The 25,551-nt window shown below is 44.5% G+C and overlaps 1 protein-coding gene and 1 long non-coding RNA gene across 2 annotated transcripts; both read left to right on the top strand.

The window, feature by feature from the left end:
* Nucleotides 1-260: 260 nt before the first annotated feature.
* Nucleotides 261-17,631, top strand: LOC148107964 (uncharacterized). The gene is made up of 3 exons (XR_015721395.1): nucleotides 261-1,350; nucleotides 9,198-9,402; nucleotides 17,405-17,631. It is a non-coding gene; the product is annotated as an uncharacterized LOC148107964 (long non-coding RNA).
* A 3,409-nt stretch (nucleotides 17,632-21,040) lies between these two features.
* Nucleotides 21,041-24,505, top strand: TOB1 (transducer of ERBB2, 1). Its single transcript, XM_045773073.2, has 2 exons — nucleotides 21,041-21,329; nucleotides 23,259-24,505. Exon 2 carries the CDS (start codon nucleotides 23,403-23,405, stop codon nucleotides 24,435-24,437), a length of 1,035 nt encoding a protein of 344 aa, XP_045629029.1. The 5' UTR covers nucleotides 21,041-21,329; nucleotides 23,259-23,402; the 3' UTR covers nucleotides 24,438-24,505.
* The last annotated feature ends 1,046 nt before the right edge of the window (nucleotides 24,506-25,551 follow it).

The raw sequence follows: 25,551 nt of genomic DNA, 5'->3' as shown, positions 1-25,551 counted from the left end.
AGACACTCCAGGCCACTGGCTTCTGGCCCAGTCTGACCCCACGCCATGCCATGGCCACCTGGGTCCTCTTCCTCCTACAGTCCTCCGCTTGCCCTTTGGACACGACACCTGAACTTGTTTTCTCCCATTTGACCTTTGGCACTTTTTAAGGGCCTTGGCTGGAACCTGCCTTCTGCCCCTCCTGGGACACCCTGCCCCTCCTGGGACACCCTGCCCCATCCCCACCCCTGGACCTCAGCCTCAGCCCTTGCGCTCGATTGCTGAGGATCCGCACGGAATGTTAGCGCTAAGATCTGCCCTCCCAGCCACGGCAGTATGGACCCAACACTGCTTCCACCCATGTGCTCCTCGTCTCCCCATGGGGGAGAGGGACAGAAGGAGAAGACTGAGGCTCACATTTGCTCACAACCTACAGAAATCAGTAGGCCCCAGGGCAAGGAGCTGAATGTGTAATTAACCCATATCTGTGTCAAAGTTTGCTCTTGGATTCCTCTGTGAGCTCTATGAGGCGGGGACCTTCCCCGATCATCTTCTATTTAATCCTTTATTTCCCACTCATCCCCAATTCCCCATGTCCGCCCCTCCCCAAAAAACCAACTAGCAAAGGCCATCCGAAATAGATTTGTTGCCGTGGGTTCCTTCACTCAATACACATTTACTGATCATTTGCCAAGAATGACGCTAAGACAAAGCAGCTATGGACGTTGTCTACAAGGAGCCTTCAGCCTCACGAGGAGGACGACGCATGGCCATGGAACTGGAAAGGAAATAGAAAACACAGAATATTTCCAAAACAAGCCTGAAGGCTGAGCCGAACTGGTTTCACCTCCAAGTGCTTGGGTGGTTTGGCCCATACGGGTCAGCCCAGCCTGGAAAAGCAATCTCCCCACTGGGGCTCCAAACATGTCCCGTTCAGCCTTGAACGCAGCTCTGAGCCAAGGGCGAGTCAGCCTTGCAACCACACCACCACCTCGTTTTGTTTCCAGAAAGGTTTTGGTTTTTTTTTTCCTGTCTTGGTCTGCTGGTGCTCTTCTCTCTGACCCCCTCCCACACTCATCCTAAACACGACAAGAGAGACCTTTCCTTAAAAACAATTGTCTCCCATTTCAAGATAAGGGTGCCCTTTCTGTGTTTTCATTAATTTATTGACGCTTGTTTTCCTGCGGAGTTTGGGCTGGCCTTGTACTGACTTTGTTGAAGCCCGAAGGTTGTTTAAGCAAAAGGATACAAGAAAGGGGAAAACAAATCAAAGAAACACTAAACTCTCAACCAAAAACATAAATAAATAAATAAAATTCAGTCCGCTGATGTCGAACCAGTGATGGAGTTCCCCAAGAAGAGCATCTCAAAGTGAGTGGGCTGGGGGGACCCTTCAGGCCGACGATACAGAGCAGGATTCCCGTACCTTGCTCTTCACTGCTCGCTGACGGCAATGGTGGGTCAGAATTCCTATGGGGGTCAGAGGGCACGTTCTCAAGGGGTTCTGGAAGCTACTCCCAGGGGGCTGCCTTCCGGTCTCTATCCAGTCTCCCAAGGTAAGGCTCTCCAAACTTCCATGAGCTTTCGGTAGTACAGTGATCGCTTTCTTCCCAGTTTGTAGCTGTGTGGAGTGGGGGCAGCCCAAAGGTTGTGGGGAAACTTTCTAAATCAGAAGTCAGGAGACCTGGGTCCTAGTCTTGGCTACGTCCCTGACCAGGGCAAATGCCCTGACTTATCTGGCTCAGAGAGTCTGTAACGTTCAAGGAGTCTATAATATCTGCTTCATCATTTTAGTTATGTAATTATAAATCGAATGCGTGTTCGCTGTAAGAAAGCAAAGGTAGGACAGAAATGTATCAAGACAGGTCCCTCACCCCACCCACCATCAGCTCCAGAAATAACCACTGTTTGTTAGGGGAGCACCCTTTCAGAAATGGTCTCTGCCCACACAAAGATATCGTTGGGTGCGTTCAGACCCTGCCTTGATTCCCGGGTTCCCACGGCTTGCCTAGTGGCTGTGGGGTTTCCCATCTTCCGAAACAAGAATCTGCCTTAACACATTTTATTCTTTTAGCACTAAGCAAGGTTTTGCTTTTATTTTTTTTCTTTTTAAATCTGTATACGCTTTTTCTAGAAAATTCCAGAGATAAGGAAGAGGTGTGGAGCTGGCTCGTACAGGGCCGAAAATCAATGACTCATATCTATTCCAAACTCCTCATTCAGCGATGTCACATTGGTAGCTTGCAATTGGCTGCATCTGGCAAAAGCTACAAATCAGGACCCCACCCCCACCCCATCGAGTTTGGCTGCGCATCCCCGGGGTGGGGGGGTGGGCTGGCAAGGAACGTGCTTTGACAACTCGGCTGGGGCTGGGGGTGGTGTCAGCTAAATGGTGCTATGTAGTTTGATGGGCTCTGTGGAGTCAAGCGAACCGGATCTTAGGCTATGTCTCTGCTGGCAAAGAATATCAGAACCCCAGGCAAGATCTTGGAAATAGACGCTGGCAGAGAGGAGGGACTATACCTCCTCTCTCTATCCTGCTGTCCTGAAGCAAACCCTCGATAACGTTCCATCTTTCAGACCTCAATGGGAGATTGCTAGAACAATGGCCCCAGTGAGTGGCATCTCCTTGGGTCTGCACCCCTTTGCTCTGGGATGTCGCTGCTCCCCCCACGGAGCAGTCGAGTCTACCTTGCCATCTCCTTGAGTCTGGCCTGGCCTCGTGCCATTTCTGACCAGTGGGATATGGGAAGGGAGTGGGGAGGGATTCCCTGACCACCCTCCCAGCTTCGCCCATTACCTACCGCATCAAGTTCAAGTCCTTTTATGGTATGCAGAGCTCTTGCCCAGCCGGGCTCACCCACAACTGCAGTCTTCTCGGTTGCCTCCCCCCTCTGACCTGACGACCTCAGGGCCCCACACCAGGCTCCTACAGGGCCTCAGTCTCTGAGATGTCCTTTTGCCCTTCCACACTTCGAAGCCTCCTTCTGCTCTGCTCTGCGATGCCGCCCTCACCTCCCAGGCCGAGGTGGCCCCTGCACATTCTGTCTGGTGATACGGCAGGGTCCTTCCCTCCCACCTTTCTTCCTTCAGCAAGTGCTCAGTGAGCACCTGTGTGAGCCAGGCTCTGTGCTTGGTTCCAAGGAGACCATAAGAGAGACACCGTTCCTACCCTTGGGGACCTTACAGGCCCCCTTACAGACAGCTGTGGAGTTGTGGGGGTAAAGAGCTCCAACGGTGGGCATTGGGACAGCCTCCCCATGAAGAGGTGAAATTTACAGCTGAAAGCTGAGTAGAGGTTAATGGGGGGGGGGGTGGCGAGCGGTGAGAGGCCCCACCGTGGGAGGGAACCTGGTATATACTTGAGCAAGTAAAAGAAGGGGGAGGAAGGTTGTGTCAACTCTGGGCAGTGGGCCTGGTAGACTGCAGTGAGGATTCTGGTTCTCCTCCTGGGAAAAATGGGAGACACTGAGGGGTTTAGCCTGGTGAGGGTGGAGGGATGGGAACATGTCTGATTTGCATGTGGGGTGGTCAGTGATAGGCTCAGGGGTGAAGGCGGGAGAGCCCACAGGAGGCTGCTGGAAAAGTTGAGGAAAGACATGCTTGTGTCCTGGACTGTGGTGGGTGGACCAGATCAACAAGTAGGAAGTCAGACTGATGGTCAGGTTGGCAAGAGGGACAAGGTGACAAAAGGGGGTGTCCAAGATGGCTCCCTGGTTTCTGCCTCGGGGGGTGTCTGTGCTCCCCCCAGCCTGGGGCTTACTAAGTCTTCAAGCCTCTGCACCCAGCATAGCATTTTATGAAGAGCTCGTGGAAGGGAAATCCAGACACTGGGGAACAAACAGGCAAAATCTCTCTATTAGGGAGTATGTCAGGTGTTAAATTCAAGCCGTTTTAGCCACACTATTTACAGAATCCTGGTAACAAACAGGTACCTCCAAATGCACAAAAATCAGATCCCTTCCAACGTGATAAATTAAAGCTTTTGGAATGTAGGCAGATAGGTGGGGCATGAGCGTTCTGTTCTCATTTTTGCAAGATAATAGTTTGAACTAAAGGAAGCTTTTGGAAAAAACCACTCCATCAACAAAGAAGTAAGCCCTAAATATAAAGATATGTTGATTATATAAACTAGATATACTATGTTATATGATAAATATTAAAATATATTTAATACGATATGTTTTCTTTGTTTAAATTCTTTTAAATATTAGTTTTAATTGCAACAGTACCTGCTTGCTGTGAGAAACTCCAGCAATACATAAAGAAAGGCGTCAAAGTGAAGGGCCATTGCCCCCACCCCCAAAACTCTCTTTCATTGAACGTCACCATTTTTTCCCCTCTGCACCAAAACATGCTTCCACTTTTCATAAAGATGAGATTGCGTAATACTTTCCTGTGGTTCGATTTCCTCCCCATATCATAGTCATATGGAAGCATGACTTAGGGTCATGGTCAAGCCACAGGCTTTGGAGCCAGATCCCTGGGGTTCAAATCCCAGCTCTGCCAACCAGCTGTGTGATCTTAGATGAATGACTCGGCCCACTGTGCCTCAGTTCCCTCGTCTGTGAAATAGCACAAATTTCAGTGTCTTCCTCAGTGGGCTTCTGGAAGGATTAAATAGACAAAAAACATGGGGAAGAGTGCCTGGTACATACATTATCTTCCCGCATCAGGACAGATCTGTCTCATCAACAGCTTCCAAGTACAAGATGGATCGAAATTATTCAACTATCCTTTGGGGATGGACACCTAAGTTGTTTCCATCTCCTTCACAGTTCTACAGTGTAATTATCTGTAAAGTATCTTTAAAGATGTGTCTTTGCTGATGAATCACAGGTCTGTACCTCTGAAACCAATAATACATCATATGTTAATTAATTAAATTTAAATTTAAAAATGTTTTTAAAAACCCTGCAGTATGGAGGATAAAAACTAATCCTTGGGATTAAACACTGAGATTCATTATAAAGTAATTTTCTCCAGTTAAAAAAAATTTTTTTTTAATTTTAAAAAATGTGTCTTTCTGCAAACATGTGGGCATTTTTGTTCTTACTATAAAATGGCACCAATGTTCACGCCTGCTTAGCCAGTTCGAACTCCTGTTAGAGATCCCTTTCCCCAGTCTTTTGTCAATGCTAACAATTAGCAGTTTTTGGTAAGTTTCATCGAACCAGTGGACAAAATAAAAATATCTCACCGTTGTCATTTGTGTTGCCCATGTTATTCATGAGATTGTCATTTTATATATTTATTAATAAGTTGTGGTTTTTTTCCTTCCGTGAATTGATTCCATTTTAATGTTGGGCAATTTCCATAGAGTTTATATCTTTCAGTTGTTGATTTGTAGGCGTTCTTTATATATTACAGTATTAATCTTTTGCTCTTTGCTTAAGTTGCAAATGGTTTCTCTCAGTTGGCCGTTTGTCTTTTAATGTTTATGGGTTTTTTAGGTATGCCAAAGATTAAACTGTTTGTTTATCTATAGTCTTGTTAATCTTTTCTTTATGGCCTTTGGGATTGGGGCCTTCCCTAGCAAGGCCTACTGCTGCTCAAGATTTATAAAATACATTTTTCCATTTCTCTTGTTGTTTAAAGGCTTTAAAAATGTTTTGATTTTTAAACCACCTTGAATTTCCTCCTACAATTGATAACCAGTTGTCCCAACACCACTTTGCCCCACAAATTGTGATTGCTGTCATTATTCTAGACTGAATTTCTATTTATACAGGACATACTTCAGGACTCTCTGTTCTGTTTCCTCACCTGTGTGGTTATTCCTACATCAATACCTCATTTTTTATTATACTCTTTGGTATCTTTGTTGTATGTCTTAATATATAACAGGAGGTGCTCCTCTCATTATTCTTCTATTTCAAAATGTTCTTGGCTATTCTTGTACGTTGACTCTTCCAGATGAATTTCAGAATCAGCATATCCATAAAAAGTCCTGCTGGAATGTGTCAATATCAACTAATTTGGAGGAGAATTAATATCTTTTTAAGACTGAGTTTTTTCATCACTTTCAGAAGATCAACTCTTTGTATGTTCAATATTTGTATATTCTTCAATAAAGTTTGTAAGTTTTTTCCTCATAGGTCCTGTGCATTTTTGACAATTTGTTCCTAAGTACCTTTTTTGTTTTTATTATTAATGTGAGTTATATCTTTTTTCTATCCCATTTCCTTTTTATTGCTGATATATAGGAAAGCTGCTGGCTTTTGTGTGTCTGTGTGTATGTGTCCTTCTAATTTGCCACCTTGTTCGATTCTTTTATAAGCCATAGTCAGTTTTTAAGGTGTTGATCTTGGAGGTTCTGCGTGAATAATCATATCATCTAGAAATAATGCCATTTTTGTCTCTTTCATGTTGATGTGTACCTCTTATTTTTTCATCTGACTGCAACGACTGTGTACTCCAGGCAAGTGTACCAGTAACAATGGTATCAGGGCAGCTGGGTGGTTCAGTCGGTTACGTGGCTGCCTTCGTTCAGCTCAGGTCACGATCTCAGGGTCCTGGGATCGAGCCCCGCTTGGGGCTCCCTGCTTAGTGGGGAGCCTGCTTTTCCCTCTCCCTCTGCTGCTCCCCCCGCTGTGCTCTCTCTCTCTCTCTCAAATAAATAAAATCTTAAAAAAATAATAACAACGGTTTCAACTTGGTTTGTCTCAATCCTGACTTTAAAGAAAATGCTTCTAATACTTAGCCATTAAGTTTAGCATTTGCTGTGGCTGTAGTTTTCTGATGGAGACCTTATCAAGTTCAGGATGTTTTCTTCCTTTTTTTTTTTTTTTAAGTTTATTTATTGAAGTAACGTCTACTCCCAATGTGGGGCTCAAACTCATGACCCTGAGATCAAGAGCCGCACGCTCCACCCACTGAGCCAGCCAGGCGCCCCAAAGATGTTTTCTTTCCTGCTTCACTTGTAAGAAGGTTTTGTGTCTTGTTTTGTTTTTCCCATCATGAAAGGGTATTGTATTTTATTAAATGTGTGTAGAGGTTTTTAATTTTTAATTTTTATTTTTTTGGTATCAATGGAAATGATCAGAACTTTTCACTCTTTGGTGTATTACTATTGTGAATTTCATTAACATAAATATCTTAATGTTGAACCATCCTTGCATTACTTTAATACACTGATCCAACTGGCTAATGTTTCATGTAAGATTTTAAAAATCTGTGTTTATAAGCAAATTTAGCTTTTGCTTTCCTTCTTGGTTGTTCTATGTCCATTTTGGTATCAGCATTATGCCAGCCTCGTGAAATGAGTTCGTAAGATCTTACCGTAAAACCACATTGGCCTCGTTTCGTTTCCATGGGTAGATTTTACTTTTTTTTTTTTTTAAGTGGGCTCTATGCCCAACCTGGGGCTCGAAGTCAGGACCCTGAGATCCAGAGTCACATGCTTCACCAACTATGCCAGCCAGGCGCCCTGCTGTGGGTAGGTTTTTTTTTTTTTTTAAAGATTTTATTTATTTATTTGACAGAGAGAGAGACAGCCAGTGAGAGAGGGAACACAAGCAGGGGGAGTGGGAGAGGAAGAAGCAGGCTCATAGCAGAGGAGCCTGATGTGGGGCTCGATCCCATAACGCTGGGATCACGCCCTGAGCCGAAGGCAGACGCTTAACCGCTGTGCCACCCAGGCGCCCCTGTGGGTAGGTTTTAAACTATTTTTTCCCCATTACGTGTGGTCTATTTGGATTTGATACTATTTCTTGAGTCAATTGAGATAATTTTAATTTCCCTGAGAATTATAATTTTCATCCAGATTTAATCCAGTTGCACATAGCATTCTCTAAATTCTTTAATAACCTCTGTTTCTATAATCATGTTCTCTGATTTCTAAAATCATCAGTTTGAGCCCTTTTCCCTTAATCAGAATTATACAAATTTTATCTATTGTATCAATCATCAGCTTTTGATTTGAGACACCTGATGTTTGTTATTTCATCCATTTTGTCTTTATTAATTCTTACCTCTGCTTGACTTAGGTTTATTTTTGCTTCTCTTTTTCTAGCAACCTGAACTGCATGCTTCGATAACTTCGTTTTTCTTATTTCCTAATAAGTGTGTTTAAGGCAATGAATTTCCCTCCAATTATCACTCTGTCTGCATCATATAGAACTTGGCATGTAGTGTCCATGTTTTCTCTAAAGTGATCCATGTTTCAGCTTTGATTTCCTAGTTAACTACAGATTATGGAAATTTCAGTTCTGATTTCCTCTTTTATGCAAAAGCTATTGCAAAAAGTACTTTAAAATTGCAAGTGAATGGGTTTTTGTTGTTGTCGTTGCTACATTTATCGTTAATTTCTCGTGTTAAGGATTTGCGGACCATTTGGGTCGGAAGGTTTCTACTCTGGGCAATTTATGGAAATTTTCTCTGTGGTCTATTACACAGGCAATTTAAAACTTTTCCATGGATATTTGAAAAGAATGTCTGTCCTTGGCAAGTCCTACAAGAATACAGATATCTACCGAAACAAGCTTATTATTCAAACCTTCACTTTTTATCTAAATTAGTAAATCAGTTTTGGCCTATGATTTAATGATTTCCTTCTGGTTGTTTTCTTCACTCTTAACTCCCAGAATTCCAATTTTGGTCAATATTGAATCTCCTAGAGCTATTCTGCATGTCACTTAATATTTTTTCATATTAACTGTAGTGAGAATAGAAGAACGGTGATTTAACTTGAGAATCCCAATGCCACTGGGCATGTGAAGGCATGTGGTGAGTCATTGTGTCAGTACTGCCCAAGCGACACGTTTTTAACAAGTTCAAAAGAGAGCATGCAGTGGGAGAAACACATTGGGATACCAGCGGCCAAATAGCAGAATGCTGAATTTTATGAAACGGAAAAAGTCAGTTCAGCCAAATATTTATGAAGCCTTCTGTGAATGGCACAAGTACAGAGCAGTGGAAGCCGCCGCCCCGCCCTCATGGCCATGCAGATCTCTTGGAGAGACGGGACCAGCACCGATGCAATAGAGTTGGGTAACAAGAAGACAGCACATACTTTCATGCCAAATGAATGGCCCAGGCAGCGAGTGTTACAGCAGCCCAGGGAGTAGGGAGATGGAAGTTGTAAACACAAGATTGCTTATGTAGAAACCTACCCCAGCTGGCTTTAGCCAAAAAGGGACTTATTATTAACTCAGGAGTATCTGAGGTCCCTCTTAGGCACACTTAGGTTCTCTTGGCCTCACCTTCTCTCCGTCCAGCTGCTGCACAGGCTCTGATTAACTTCACACGGTGCAATTGGACAGCTTCTTAACTCACCCTGCGTCGCTGGCCTCCTGCCCCGAGACTTCCCAGTTGACATGGAGCGGCAGGACCCTCCTTGCCTTCCAGTATTCCAAACCTGGAAATGTGGGAGAGTTAACAGCCTGGGATCTGCAGCCTTTGACCAGTGGAAAGTCGGAACTAGTGAGTAAATTCCTGGTCCTTTCCTTTCTCGGAGGGATTGTCCTGGGATACAGTTTATGCCGCTTTTTGGAGGACTGGCCCACGGGGGGTCGAACAATTGTATTTAACAGTGAACTAGCTCAATAATGCAACCTTGGGTTGGTTCTCCCTCCTTGGCTGCTTTATCCCCTTTGTCCTTCACTCCTGCTCCCTAGGATTTGACTCCCTATTACAGTGGCGGAGCAGAGCCCTTTGCTCAGGCTCTGCTCTTTTGGAGACCCAGGCTTAGACATCCTGCATCTGAAAGCCCAGATAGAGGTGACAGAGGGGCTCAAAGGTTTCTTCGGGTACTTGGTTTTCCTCCATGTTTTGCCTGTGTTAGCTGAATTCGCCAGCAGGCTCTCTCCTGATGGTACTAAGATGTTTCCGGGAGCCTCAGCAATGGATGTGCCCAGGTTCACATTTCACAGAAAAGAGTCCTAGCCCCAGTATCTCAAACACAATTGATAGTTATTAACTCTGATTGACCTAATTAGGTCAGTGACCATCCCTGAACCCATCACAGTGGTCAGGAGAATGCTATGTTCTAGTTGTCTTCAGCTTACATGTTGGGACCCAAAGGAAAAAGATGGTTGGAGAGTGGGAGAGGGGTGAGTGCTTGAACAGCACCCAGGAGGGGTTGTCTAAAGTAGCAACAAATACTCAGCATGGACAGAAAAAGCTGAGGTAGAAGAAACCAATCTTCCTGGGGCACCAGCAGAATTTTCCACAGAAAGTTTTTAGGTTTTCTAGAAACCAAAAGCTTTTGGCTTGTACCCTGCCACAGAATTATTCCCTTTTCTTTTGTGCCAAGGTGGGTAGAAATACTGGTGGGTCTATAGACAAGATCTATTTCCTCCCTAAAAGACAAAGTATTTCACCTTCAGAATAATCGAACAATGGAAGACTACTCCATTGAGTGATCAAAGCAATTAAACATAGATTGACAGGGCAATTCTTCTGAGCCGAGCGCTGTACGAGGCTCCAGGGTTCAGAACTAAATAAAATATGTTCCAAACAGAATTCCAACAATGGCATTCCCTACTGAAAAATCACATAACATCTTCTCATCTATGAAAGGCAAAATTCTCAATATCCTAACCCAAGGCCCTCAGTAATCTGCCTTCTGCCTATCCAGCCTCTTCTCTAGAGTCTCAATACCCTTCCCCTTTCTCAAATAGTCTGTCTTCTTTCATTGGATTAGGCAACTACAGAGCAAAGCCATCAATCAGTCAATATTGATTGACTGCAAGGCCCTACAGAGCTCATGTGCGAAGACATAAAAAAGCCTGGAAACAATCTAACATAGGAGACAGGACACAAACACATGGAAAGTAAGATAACCTAAGAATTAAGTAACAATCTAAAACACCAAGGCATGAGGCTCTGAGAGATATTTTGATGATGGAAATGCCAGAGTTGGGGACACTGTATAGGAGCGAAGAGAGTGTCGATAATACTCGTGTATAGTTTACAAGCAATTTCACGTACTTTCTTACTTGAACTGAATCAAATTTCCATTGAATAGAAGAAGCAAAGAAGGAGGAAAAGGAGGAGTGGAGAAGAGAAGGGGAGAGGCCAGGAGGGGAGGAGGTAGGGGAGGAAGAGGAAGGGAGAGAGGAAGGAAGACAATGTTAACATCTGTGTAGGGTTTTACAGTTCACCAAGCAACTTCACAGGCATGATCTCATTAGACCCTCACACAGCTCAGAGGGAGTTTTTGCTTCTATTCGTTACATGAGGGCTGAGACTCGGTGCAGCTATACCCAGCTCATACTTGGCAGAGTGGGACTTAAACACAAACTCGCTCATTTCAAGTTCCTAATTTTTCTACATTGTTCAACTACAGCGGAGGTAGTGAAGAAGTGGGAGCCATGCTGGGTACATCCTATGTCGGCACATGAATGTAAAAAGTCAAAAGGGAATATTTCAAGTAGTTACCAGTAAACAGTGTGATGTGTGGCAGAAAGATCAAGGAGAAAGACAATTGAGTAAAGATCACTAGAACTGTTTTTTTTTTTTAAACCATTGATAACCTTTGAATCAGGCCCAATGCTAAAAAGTCAAACAATAGATAAGAAATCAAGGTCTACAAAGAGGTGGAAGACCTGTACTCTGAAAACTGTAAAACACTGATGAACATAACTGAGGATGACCCAAAGAAATGGAAAGACATTCCATGCTCATGGATTGCAAGAACAAATACTGTTAAATGTCTATACTACCCAAAGCAATCTACACATCTAATGCAATCCCTATCAAAATACCAACAGCATTTTTCACAGAACTAGAACAAACAATCCTAAAATTTGTATGGAGCCACAAAAGACCCCAACTAGCCAAAGCAACTTTGTGGAAGCAAAGCAAAGCTGGAGGCATCACAGTTCCAGACTTCAAGTGATATTACAAAGCTGTAGTCATCAAAACAGTATGGTACTGGCACACAGATCAGTGGAACAGAATAGAAAATCCAGAAATAAACCCACAATTATATGGTCAATTAATCTTCGATGAAACAGGAAAGAATATCTGATGGAAAAAAGATGTTCTTTTCAACAAATGGTGTTGGGAAAACTGGACAGCCACATGCAGAAGAATGAAACTGGATCATTTTCATACACCATACACCAAAATAAATTCAAAATGGATTAAAGACCTACAGTGAGACCTGAAACCATAAAAATCCTAGAAGAGAGCACAGGCAGTAATTTCTCTACCATTATGTGTAGCAAGGAAGACACAAGCAAACGTAAACTGTTGGGATGACATCAAAATAAAAAGCTTCTGCACAGTGAAGGAAACAATCAACAAAACTAAAAGCAGCCTAAGCAACGGGAGAAGATATTTGCAAATGACAGATCTGATAAAGGGTTAGTACCCAAAATATATAAAGAACTTATAAAACTTAACACCCGAAAAACAAATAATCCAATTAAAAATGGGCAGAAGACATGAACAGACATTTTTCCAAAGAAGACATACAGATGGCCAACAGACACATGAAAAGAGGCTCATCGTCACTTATCATTGGGGAAATACAAATCAAAACTACAACGAGCTATCCCCTCACCCCTGTCAGAATGGCTACAATCAACAACACAAGAAACAACAGGTGTTGGCAAGGATGTGGAGGAAAAGGAAGTCTTGGGGCGCCTGGGTGGCTCAGTTGGTTAAGCATCTGCCTTCGGCTCAAGTCATGATCCCAGGGTCCTGATATTGAGTCCTGCACCAGGCTCCTTGCTCAGCGGGGAGTCTGCTTCTCCCTCTGCTGCTGTTCCCCCTGCTTGTTCACATGTTCTCTGTCTCTGTCTCTCTCTCTCTCTCTGATAAATGAATAAATAAAATTTAAAAAAAAGGAGCGGGGGAGGGGCAGAGGGAGAAGGAGAAGCAGACTCCCTGCTGAGCAGGGAGCTCATGGGGTTGGATCCTGGGACTCCGGGACCATGACCTGAGCTCTGGGATCATGATCTGCACCGAAGGCAGATGCTCGACTGACTGAGCCACCCAGACACCCTGGGCAAGTTCTAGAATGAATTTAAGATCAGAATCATGTTCAGCAACATTTTGGCATAAAGTATGCAAGATGCTCACATGAATTAAAGAGAAACACATGAAGATCTCTCATAGAAATGTGGAGAAAAGGCATGGCTAGAAAATTCACTGGAAGTGTAATGCAAAGAGCTGAGAAATACGTGAAAACATGTTCATCCTACATACGATCAAAGAACTGTAAATTAAAACAACAAAGAGATGCCATTTTATTTATCAAATAGCCAAGAATAAAGAAAATATCTTCATGGTCAATGCTGGCTAGGATGTAGTGAGACAGACATGATTATACACTGGGAGCGTAAAATAGTATAATCTTTCTGAAAAGTGGGTTGTCGTTATGTATCAAGAGCCTTAGGGATGCCTGGGTGGCTCAGTCGGTTAAGCGTCTGCCTTCGGCTCAGGTCGAGATCTCAGGGTCCTGGGATCGAGCCCCACCTCGGGCTCCCTGCTCAGCACGGAGTCTGCTTCTCTTCGGCCTCCCACTCCCCTTGGTTGTGCTTTCCCCCACCCTACTCTCTGACAAATAAATAAATAAAATCTTTTTTAATAATCCTTAAAAAATATCCCTTCTCTTTGACCCAGTAAATACACTGATGGAACAATCCCCAAAAAGAATCAGAGACGTAGTTAAAGATTTATATATAAAATGCGTGCACTGATAGATGAATGAAAAAGCAGATGTGGTATATACTCACAATATTAGTTGTAAAAAAGAATGAAACCTTGCCATTGGTGACAACATGGATGGACCTAGAGGGTACTGGGCTAAGTGAAATAAACCACAGAAAGACAAATACCATATGATGTCACTTCTATATGGAATCTAAAACACAAAAAAAGTGAACAAACAAACCAAGCAGACTCTTAAATACAGAGAACGAACAGGTGCTTGCCGGAGGGGAGAGGGGAGTGAAATGGTGAAGGGGATTAAGAGGTACAAACATCCAGTTATAAAATAAATAAGTCAGAGGGATGAAAAGTACAGCAAGGGGAATAGAGTCAATGATGTAATAACATTCTATGGTGACAGACGGTGACTACGCTTATCCTGGTGAGAACTGAGTAATGTATACACCACTGTCAAATCACTACGTTCTACACCTGAAACTAATATGACATTGTAGGTCAACTACACTTCAGTAATAAATTAAAAATATTTTTTTACGTTTGTTAAATATGATTGTTTTTATACAGAAAAGCTGTCAAGAACCCAAATGCTGGGGCGCCTGGGTGGCACAGCGGTTAAGCGTCTGCCTTCGGCTCAGGGCGTGATCCCGGAGTTCTGGGATCGAGCCCCACGTCAGGCTCTTCCGCTATGAGCCTGCTTCTTCCTCTCCCACTCCCCCTGCTTGTGTTCCCTCTCTCGCTGGCTGTCTCTCTCTCTGTCGAATAAATAAATAAAATCTTTAAAAAAAAAAAAAAAGAACCCAAATGCTGAGCAATGATCAAATTATTCTGAATCAGAGAATGCAGTCCTTAAAAATGATCATTATAACAATGTTTAGGGTCAGGGGAAAATAGAAACAACATAATGCTGAGTGCACTGCAGGATACAGATCTGTAAATGCAGTAGAAACTCATTCAGGAAGAATCAGAGCCGGGTGCTTACCGTGGTTATCACTGCACGGTGAGATGCAAGGTGATGGCTATTTTCCTTATTTCTGTTTTCCAAATTTTCTACAATGAGCACTTCCAGGTGTGTGTTTGCTTGATTAGGTAGGCTCCATGACCAGCATGGAGCCCAATGCGGGGCTTGAACTCATGACCCTGAGATCAAGACCTGAGCTGAGGTCAAGCGTCGGATGCTTAACCAAATGCGCCAGCCAGACCCTCCTCCAGGTTTTGTAGAAAGAAAGACTAGATATATTCAGCCTAGGTAAAAAATTTTTTTTTAAGATTTTATTTATTTATTCAACAGAGATAGAGACAGCCAGTGAGAGAGAGAACACAAGCAGGGGGAGTGGGAGAGGAAGAAGCAGGCTCATAGCAGAGAAGCCTGATGTGGGGCTCGATCCCACAATGCCAGGATCACGCCCTGAGCCCAAGGCAGACGCTTAACCGCTGTGCCACCCAGGCGCCCCCAGCCTAGGTAAAATTTTATTTTGTTTTTTTAAGGATCAAGTTCAGGTTTCCTTAAAAGATGCTAAATTAGTGTTTTTGATGAAAATATGTTCAGCTGTAAGTCATGGAGCATTTCATGTGGCTTAAAAAGTAGAGTAGAGGGGCACCTGGGTAGCTCAGTCGGTTAAGCGTCTGCCTTTGGCTCAGGTCATTATCCCAGGATCCTGGGATCCAGCCCCACAACAGGCTCCCTACTGAGCAGGAGCCTGCTTCTCCGTCTCCCTGCCATTCCCCCCCGCTTGCACTTTCTCTGTGTCAAATAAATAAATAAAATCTTTAAAAAAAAAAAAAAGTAGACTAGAGCTAGGCAGTCACTAGCTTTGGTCAGAGCCTTTTTTCTTTTTTTTAAGATTTTATTTATTTATTTGACAGAGAGACAGCAAGGGAGAGGGGGAACACAAGCAGGGGGAGTGGGAGAGGAAGGAGCAGGCTCCCAGAGGATGAGCCTGACGTGGGGCTCGATCCCAGAACGCAGGGATCACGCCCTGAGCCGAAGGCAGCCGCTTAACGACTGAGCCACCCATGCGCCCATGGTCAGAACCTTTATCTCTGTGATTTTCCTGCATCCTCTTCATGGTGATAAAAAGGCAGCTGCAGCTCCTGCCATCAGATTCATGTTAAGGCATAAAAAAAGGTGGAAGTTGCCCAATGGTGATTTTTTTAAATGACCCCAAATTCATTGACATTCCTCCCTTTAGAAGTGTGTGTGTGTGGGGGGGGTGTCTTTGTACTTTCCTCTTGACTCTAGACAGGCTTAGGATTACTTCGAGCAATGGCTATGGTAGAAGTGGTGCTTTGTGACTTGCAAGGCTCGGTCAATAAAAGGCCATGCACCTTCCACGTGCCTCTCTTAGAATGCTCACTCTTCAGAAACTCCCTCTTGGGATGCCTCCTCTCAGAACCAGCTGCCCTGCTGTGAGAAGCCCAAGCCACAGGGAGAGTGCAGAAGCATGCAGAGATGCTCCAATCAACAGTGCCAACTGAGCCCAGCCTTTGGGTCACCCCAGCCCAGGTGCTAGACAGATGAAGTGAAGAAGCCTTCAGATTCATGCGGTTCAATTCAGGAGCTGCTGGCCACCTGCGGTTATTTCAATTTACATTTAATTCAAATTAAATGAAGACATGAGCTCCTCAGTCCCCCTGGCCACATTTCGAGGCGTGGCTATCGTATTAGACAACATAGATAGAGCATGTTTCTATCACCGCACAAAGTTCTATTAGACAAATCTGCTCCGGATGATTCTTGAGTATTTGAGTCTCCCTGGCTGAAGGTCCAGACGTTGTGGAGCACAGAAAAGCCATCTGTTTCCTGTACCCTGTCTGAATTCCTGACCTATAGAGTCCCAGAACATAATAAAATGGTGTGTTCGATGCTACTACGTTTTGGATAGTTTGTTATGTAGCAATAGTAACTGGAATAACTCCCTTTGATAAGAGCAAAGCTTTCTCAGAAACCGTCCCAGCTGACCTCTGTTGACGTCACATTGGCAGGACAGTGTCACAATGCCACCCCTGCCGCAGTGAAGGCTGGGAAAACATGTAGCTAGCTCTTACGGCTTCGTGCATGCGTGCCTGGGTGCGTGCGTGTAGTCTCTCTCTCAAATACAGTATATATTGCTGGACCATGTATCTGTTTTGTAAACTAGAATTGAGTGTGTAATTCTATTTAAGTAGAGCTGCATAGCATACGCATTCTATGCTCTAAGTTCATGTATCATGACAATAGAGCACTTTGCATTTTTCTTAACATAGTGTACAAGAGATGAAATCTAGAATTCATATAAAGCATTCTAATATTATTAATCAATGTTAATCAATTAATGTTCTTTGTATGTAGACTATCGTGAACACTGTATCACTCTCAGAATCTGCAACTATAATCTCTGGCTGAGATCAAAATCCTCATCCTTGGCGAGGGGAAAGAAATTCAAAGATTTGGTTTGGATTTTTGTTCATCAAGATAATAGGGAGTAAGCAAGTTCTAAGGACATAATCTCCTATCGGACCAATTCCTTCAGTGGGATTGCTCATTGCAAAGATAAGTGAGTTTGTTCAGTGTTTTCTAGTTATCTTTCGATTACAAATGTCTGTGTATCCATCTTTTGGAGAGAATGTATGGCCCTCTCCACTAACCCATGTGAGAAGCCACACTGGAAACCACGCTGAGGTTTCTTCAGTCATAAGTGTGTGACTTCCTTTGAAAAATGTTTAGGAAAGAATTGGTTTACTTGGTTTTTAATAACTCAGTGATTAGTTTATAATTGCTCCTTACCAACAATTTTTTTAAAGATTTTATTTATTTATTTGACAGAGAGAGACAGCCAGCGAGAGAGGGAACACAAGCAGGGGGAGTGGGAGAGGAAGAAGCAGGCTCCCAGCGGAGGAGCCTGATGTGGGGCTCGATCCCAGAACGCCAGGATCACGCCCTGAGCTGAAGGCAGACGCCCAACGACTGCGCCACCCAGGCGCCCCTCCTTACCAACAATTTTAAAATGTGCATCGTTCAGGTGGCATGACTGCCCACAAGAAATGAGTGATAATAACGATAAAAACATTATGCTTGTACGTTGTCTTACTTTGAAGTAAAGATACAAGGCTGATTCTCTAGAAGTGAAACAAGCCTTAGTAAGCACACATCAGGTGATGGTAACTCTCCTGTAATCCTCAGGTTACAAACAAACAGAATGAGAATTCGAAGGTTTAACTTCAGGACACGTCTCTCAGAAAGCCAGGTGCGAGCGTGTGTGTGTTTACATGTGTGAATGAAGTAATAATTCAAAGCACTTTCAAGAACTGATGATGATATTGGAACATATTTGTTACCAGACAATCATTACCTTCAGTGTGAGACACTGCTCTAGGAATTGTGTGGAACGCGAGGCAGGGAAAGGCAAGGGCTGTGATTTTCGGTGACTCTTACTTGCCCACAGAGAGGAATTCCAATTGTTGTGATACCACCCAGAGCCTCAAATCAAATGCTTCTTTTTTTTTCTCCATACGTCAAAACAATCATTTGGCAGTCCACTCCCCTGTGCAATTTCAAAGCAAATATGAAATAATAATAAGCCATAAGAGAGGTCCTTTAAAGTGTAAAATTGGGTAAAGGGAATTTTGTCCCTTCTGACTTGGAAGGGTATCAATCTGGTTTCCCCTGTATTTGCAATCTGTATCTTTAAAACAACTACATTATTTACTGTAGGGGCATTGAGTTTTAAATGTGGAATTTTTTAATTGAAAGAGATGTTAGAGATTATGTAATTCAACCCTTTTTATAGGTGAGAGAACTGCAGGTTGATAGAAATGGATAAAATTTAGATCTCCTAACACCTGCCCTTCAGTATTTTCTTTGCCCAGTATGCCATGGGGCCTCAATGTGTGTATTTATATTTGTTTCAAAACGTTCTCATACCCTTGGACTAAGCTGCAATAACTCATACATTTTTGACATCTAAATTTTTTATTTAAAAATTTGATTTTCTGCTATCACTAATTAATCAGAACCTATCAGATGACTGCTCTTGAATTTTAAGCCAGGGATTATAGATTGGGGACATTCAGAAAAGAGAATTTGTGCTTTCCCTTTGAGAATTCTTGAAAAGTATATATAAGGTTGACAAAATTACAATTCATCTATCTTTGGTTAGACATTTTAATCTCAGCGAAGCCTAATATGCTCCTCTAATTATGGTGATATATTTTCCAAATTACAAATCAAGACACATGGCCCGACACACGGTCCTGCAATTCTGGGTGTTTGGTACAGTAATATTATTTGCCTAATGGTAAGAGAAATTATGCCCTGGAGCACATGAAAAATGAAGTGTTTCTCTTGATACGCCATTCCCAAAATATTCTATCTTGCTTCTTGTAATTTCTGTGCTCAGCTAATTATAAAATTAAAAATAACTCATTTTTTATAACAAATGGAAGTTCATTATAGAAAACAAAAAAGTACAACTGAGCAAAAAGTAGAAAACACTGAAAGAATAATATATTTTGATGCAGAGAAACATTTAATTTAAAATGTTTCCAAAAACTAAAATAAAACAAAACACTTCACACTTTCTCAATCAAATCCCACTTTTCCCTGTTACAAAAAATCCAAAGACTAAAAAATCAGAAGTTAAAGGTTCATTGAGTAAAACTTGTATGTTCTTAAAACACGCCACCTGAGGTTAAGGAATACGTACAATAAACATGAAATGGGCCACCTGACCACTCCCACCCTCAACCCATCCCACAAACCAATCTTCCCTCCCTCTCCCACACACATTGGGGACTTTAGAAATATCCTCTATCGATCCGGTTCCTTCTAAAGGGGAACGGGGGCGGAGGCAGGAGGGCATGAGAGTCAGGGCGGAGAAAAAGGCTACAATTGGATTTTACATCCATAAAGCGCAAAGCCTCTAGGCCTAACACCTAAAGCGGGTGTGCGTGCAAGGAGCACGGCTGGTCTACACAGCCGGCTCCGCCGACACCCCACTCTGCGGGGAGTTGCGATTTAACTTCCTTATAGCAGGTTGAGAGTGCAGGCCCCACAGTTTTAAGAGGAAGGCGGAGCCCCAACTGGTGTTTTTCCAGGAAGCACTTCTTGAGTGCAGAGCAAAGGGGAGAGAAGGCCAGCGCTGGGCGTTTCATTCATTGCTCCTCTTTCTCCCCCTCCCACTCTTGCCTCTCCTTAGACTTTCGCTCCCCTTTTCCCAGTGCGAGTTTGACGTCGGTCTCCTGGATACCAGACAGCCAATCGCCTAGTTGCTAAGGGAGAAGCGCGGCCAATCAGGCGTCGTTGCTACCTGAGAGTAATATTTTTAGCAGAGAGGGAAGGTCGATTCCACTCCCAATGTAACTTCGCGTATTTCTCTGCCTCAGGTTGTGAAAAAGGGTGCTTACCCGCCTCCCTTGAGTCCCTCTCTTTCCCCGCTCCCTATTTACCCGCTCATATTTCAACCGAAGAGTATCTTAAACGCACATTACAGGAAGGCACTGGGTGTATTATGTGTATTTATGTTAAAGTACACTTGAAATACACGCATGCATATATATACTTAAATACGTACGCAATTTGGCACGGAGGCCTGGGCCGGGACATTGGGGAAAATATGTGATTCTTACAGTTTCAAGCCACCCCCACGTCCAAGTTGCTGCCGGGTCTCACAGGGAGGTCTGATGTGGGATGCAGAGGCAGTTAAACTGTCACCTGGGCGGGAGGTGTGGCCAGGTGGTCGCCCTTCCCCACCCCCAGCCTGGCTCGGCAGCTTTGGGTTCTGCTGTTGCCGCTCTCTGGGTGGCAGTTGGCCTAGGCCCCTGAGGTGATTAATATTCAATTAATCGGGTGCACGAGTCCGTGTCACGGTTCGCCCTTTCTCTAGGCACTCCTGGGTGCACTGGAGGCCGATTTGGTAGCTCGTCCACGAGTGGGATTTTCCTGGGCCACAGTCCCACTCGGGTAGGGCATTTTTTTGTAAACCGTCCCCTCCCTCTCGAGGCCTCGGGCTCTCCTCCCTGTTCTTCCCCGCCGCTCCGCCACCCGCCTCGCTCCCCTCCCCCCTTCTCTCCAGGACTCTCCGCCTAGACTAAGCGTCAGCGGCCCCACCCACCACTGTCGCCCTCACTGGCACTTCTCTCCCCCAATCCCTTTCCCAGTTTTCTCTTAATCCCGCCCACAGTGTCTCCAGACGTCGATTCATTGGCCGTCGTGGAGTCCGAGGGGTGTGGCCTTGCGCTCGGGGCCCTCCGCCGCCCGTCAGGACATGGGCAGGCGGGACCTGACCAATGGCGTCGAGGGGCAGGGCAGGGGCGGAGCCGCCACCGAGGGTTTGGGGTGAGGGGCAGGAGGGCGGGGAATGGTTACGCGGCCCGGAGCTGTGTGACGCGAGGCGGGCGCGCGCGCACCCCTACGGGAGGGGAATGGGGGCGGGGAGGAGACTATAAAACGAGAGGCGGGGCGCGCGCCGCGGCAGAAGGAGCGAAGCTCTGGCCCGGCGCGGAGTGGTCATACTACGGGGACGCTGGGCCGGGCACCGGGCTGTGTGGAGAAGTGAGCGCGCTCGCCTGACCTGTCCCTGCCACCCCGAGCCACAGGGGGCGAGTTCCCGAGGCCCGCGCCGAGGCCCCCGTCCTCCGCCCGGCAGCGCCGTCTTGCATTCAGCCTGCTGACCGCTGCCGACCCTCCCGAGCCCCCGCCCTGCCGCCCCTTCTCCCCCGCCCAGCGGCCGGGTCTGTGGTGGAAACAGCCCGTAAGTATCGAGGGGCGGCGGGCGGGGTCCGGGGACGGAGGGGCTACAGCGGCGTCGAGCCCCGGGCCCTCGGGGACGGCGGCGTCGCGGCCCGGGCGCGGAGAGGATTGGCTCCGAGGGGAGCGGCTCCGAGGGCCCCAGCGCGCCCGGGACCTGGAGGCGGGGCCGGCCGGCGCGTCGGGCTCGGCCCGGGCAGGGAGGGTAAACGGGGAAGGGCCGCCAGGGCCGAGCTGACGAGAATCCGGGGTTGGGGCGCCGGGGAGGAGCGGCGAGCTCGAGGGGGGCGATGGGGTCCGCGGATCCAGTGGCCCCCGGGACAGAAAATGGTGCGGGGGAGCCGGTGCTCCCCGGGCTCTGGCCGGGTCCCAGGAGCCTCGGGCGGGGGGCGGGGGGCGGGAGCGGCGGGTCAGGTTACCGCGGGGGGGAGGGGAGCGGCTGACCCGGAGCGGCCGGCGCCCCGACCTGCCCGGTGCCCGGCCCCGAGTGGTTGCTTTGCCATTTCTCGTGGCCTTCCTCCTCCTCCTTTTTGGAGGAGACTTGTACTCTTCTCCTCCTCCTCCTCTTCTCCTCCTCCTCCTCCTCTTCTCCTCCTCCTCCTTCTCTCCTCCTCCTCCTCTTGCTGCTGCTGCTCCACCGCTTGGGCTCCGAGGGCTGTGAGCAGAAATCTAATGAGACCCAACTGGCTGTTTATGTAATTCTTCACGCTCCTGTCTTAAGGCGTTGCTTTAAAACTACCTTCCGCGGAGCCTGAATATCGCTCGGCTGCACCGTCAAGCAATTTGGCTTGATCAGCTGCCTTTGCCGGCACTCAGGCTTTGGGCTTGCAAAGTGTAGTTTGGGGGCAGCCAGGGATCCTTTTCCCTTTGTCACCACGAATATGGAAAATGGAACAGATGGATTAATACTAACTTGATTTTTTAAATGTCCTTTTAAATCAACCTCCGTGTACAAACAGATCCCTTTTGCAAATATCTTCTGTTTGCCCTTGATCTTTTCTTATCCCCACCCAATGCTGATCCAGCAAACGTTTAAAGGTCGACCTTATCGTACAAGCCTCTCCGGCTGTTCTCTTATCGTGAAGGAGGGAGGTGGTTTTGAAAATCAGAATAAAACTCAGAAACCCTGCCCTTTAAAGAGAATAATCAATAGAGTTTTGAAATTAATTGTAGCTTTTGTTATATTTGCTGCCAAAGAGATATTTTCTCATTTTGAAAAATACACATTGAAAAGAAAAAGCATAGAGAAGCTCGATTATTACATTGTATACCCTTAGTATATTTAAGACGGCAGCTATGTAGGATAATTTGGTTCATAATTATCGTTCACTAGGATGGCAATTCATTTAGTATTTAGTATTTTTAATTTTAGCATCACGTACTTGGGAAATTAAAATAATTTTCCTAACTTCTCAAATGTCTAAACCTTTAACAATACAGCAGATTTAAGCAGCATATATCCAGAATGAACTGAAATATAGAATTCACTTCTAAATTAGTGAATAGGAATATGATCACTTTCTAAAACTGGTATATATGTGTGTGGAGGTGGGTGGATGGGTGTGCGGAGTAGAGCTTCCAATAAATATTCTTGTGAGAACTGAGGGAAGAAATACACTACATATGCTCGATACACACACACACACACACACACATATATGTATATATATATTTAGAGCTTTATTCAGGAAAAAAGTAAATAATGGGGTTAAATATATTGTTTTAACTGTAAATCCTAAATTGTCCCATGAGATTTTGAACTTTAATAAACAATTTTCTATTGTATGTTCCTTTATTTTGTGCTGATTATATTTTTCTGACTTTCTAGGCCTTTTCAAAAGTAAAATTACTCTGGGGGTAAGAAGAGGTTGTGGGACTTAGATTTATCTTATTTGGACATGTTTGTTTTTGTTTTGTTTTGTTTTTCTTTAAGGAGCAAGACCGCTCAAGGTGAAGGATAATCTACAAAATACCAGCACTTTGAATGAAAATTTGTTTCTCTGCCACAAACTGAACACTTTTGTGTGCGTGTGTGGGGGAAGTTGAAACACAAATCTCACTTTGTGGCATAGCAGCTATGCAGCTTGAAATCCAAGTAGCACTAAATTTTATTATTTCATATTTGTACAATAAGCTTCCCAGGAGACGTGTCAACATTTTTGGTGAAGAGCTTGAAAGACTTCTTAAGAAGAAATATGAAGGGCACTGGTATCCTGAAAAGCCATACAAAGGATCAGGGTTTAGATGTATACACATAGGGGAGAAAGTGGACCCAGTGATTGAACAAGCATCCAAAGAGAGTGGTTTGGACATTGATGATGTTCGTGGCAATCTGCCACAGGATCTTAGTGTTTGGATCGACCCATTTGAGGTTTCCTACCAGATTGGTGAAAAGGGACCAGTGAAGGTGCTTTATGTGGATGATAATAATGAAAATGGATGTGAGTTGGATAAGGAGATCAAAAACAGCTTTAACCCAGAGGCCCAGGTTTTTATGCCCATAAGTGACCCAGCCTCATCAGTGTCCAGCTCTCCGTCGCCTCCCTTTGGTCACTCTGCTGCTGTAAGCCCTACCTTCATGCCCCGGTCCACCCAGCCTTTAACCTTTACCACTGCCACTTTTGCTGCCACCAAGTTCGGCTCTACCAAAATGAAGAATAGTGGCCGCAGCAACAAGGTTGCACGTACTTCTCCTATCAACCTCGGCTTGAATGTGAATGACCTCTTGAAGCAGAAAGCCATCTCTTCCTCAATGCACTCTCTGTACGGGCTCGGCCTGGGCAGCCAGCAGCAGCCACAGCCACAGCAGCCATCCCAGCCGCCGCCGCCACCGCCGCCACCGCAGCCGCAGCAACAGCAGAAAGCCTCCGCTCTTTCTCCTAATGCCAAGGAATTTATTTTTCCTAATATGCAGGGTCAAGGTAGTAGTACCAGTGGAATGTTCCCAGGTGACAGCCCCCTTAACCTCAGTCCTCTCCAGTACAGTAATGCCTTTGATGTGTTTGCGGCCTATGGAGGCCTAAACGAGAAGTCTTTTGTAGATGGCTTGAATTTTAGCTTAAATAACATGCAGTATTCTAACCAGCAATTCCAGCCTGTTATGGCTAACTAAAAAAGGAAAAAAAAATGTATCGTACAAGTTAAAATGCACGGGCCCAAGGGGGATTTTTTTTTTTTTTTCTCACCTCCTTGAGATTTTCTTTTTTTTTTAAGCTTATAGTAAGGATACATTCAAGCTTGGTTACAAAAATAAAACCTGCATCATTTTTCATTTGCCAACCAAGCACAAAGTTATTTTATACTGACTGTATATTTTAAAGTATACTCTCAGATATGGCCTCTTACAGTATTTAAGATATAGCAAGGACATGGCTGATTTTTTTTTTATAAAAAATTGGCACTAATAAGTGGGTTTATTGGTCTTTTCTAATTGTATAATTTAATTTAGTACAAAGTTTGTAAAATATCAGAGGATATATATATTGTTTCTACGACACGGTATTGCATTTATATCTTTTTACTACAGTGACCTGTGACAGCAGCAGCTTCATGTATTTTTTTTACTGAAATTGTAAAATATCCATCTTAAAGACATCAACTATTCTCAAAATTGTGTACAGGATATTCCTTTAGTGGTGGAATTAAAATGTACGAATATTTGCTTTTTCAAAAAAATGTATTTTCTGTTAAAGGTTTAAAGATTTTTGCTATATATTATGGAAGAAAATGTAATCGTAAATATTAATTTTGTACCTATATTGTGCAATACTTGAAAAAAACGGTATAAAAGTATTTTGAGTCAGTGTCTTACATGTTAAGAGGGACTGAAATAGTTTATATTAAGTTTGTATTAAAATTCTTTAAAATTAAAAACACCTGTCGTGGTCTTTGTTTTGAAGCCTTGGCCAAAGAGCTACCTCTGGAATAAAGATGTCAATGCTAGTGCTGCAGGAAGGTCTGACTCCTAGAATCACGAAGGAATGCTGGAAAGGAGTTGCCCTCCTCCTGTGCCAGATAGTAGCAGTCTGCCACATAAAAAGTCCTATCGAAACCGCACAACCTGACTAATGCTTGGGATGGCTTTATTTATATATTTTAAGCAACTTTCTTCAGCCCCCAGCTGTCTCCCTGTGAATAGGGGTGGTTATGCTAAGGCTAGGCAACCCTGTTTCCCAAGTGTTAAATTGTGGTGTTGTGCTGACATCTAAGAGACTCCGATGATAAAA

The sequence above is a fragment of the Ursus americanus genome, chromosome 23, assembly GCF_024610735.1.
Source record: "Ursus americanus isolate L20-20 chromosome 23, mUrsAme1.1.p, whole genome shotgun sequence".
Classification (NCBI taxonomy): Eukaryota; Metazoa; Chordata; class Mammalia; order Carnivora; family Ursidae; genus Ursus; species Ursus americanus.
This window is presented reverse-complemented; position numbering and strand designations above follow the sequence as displayed.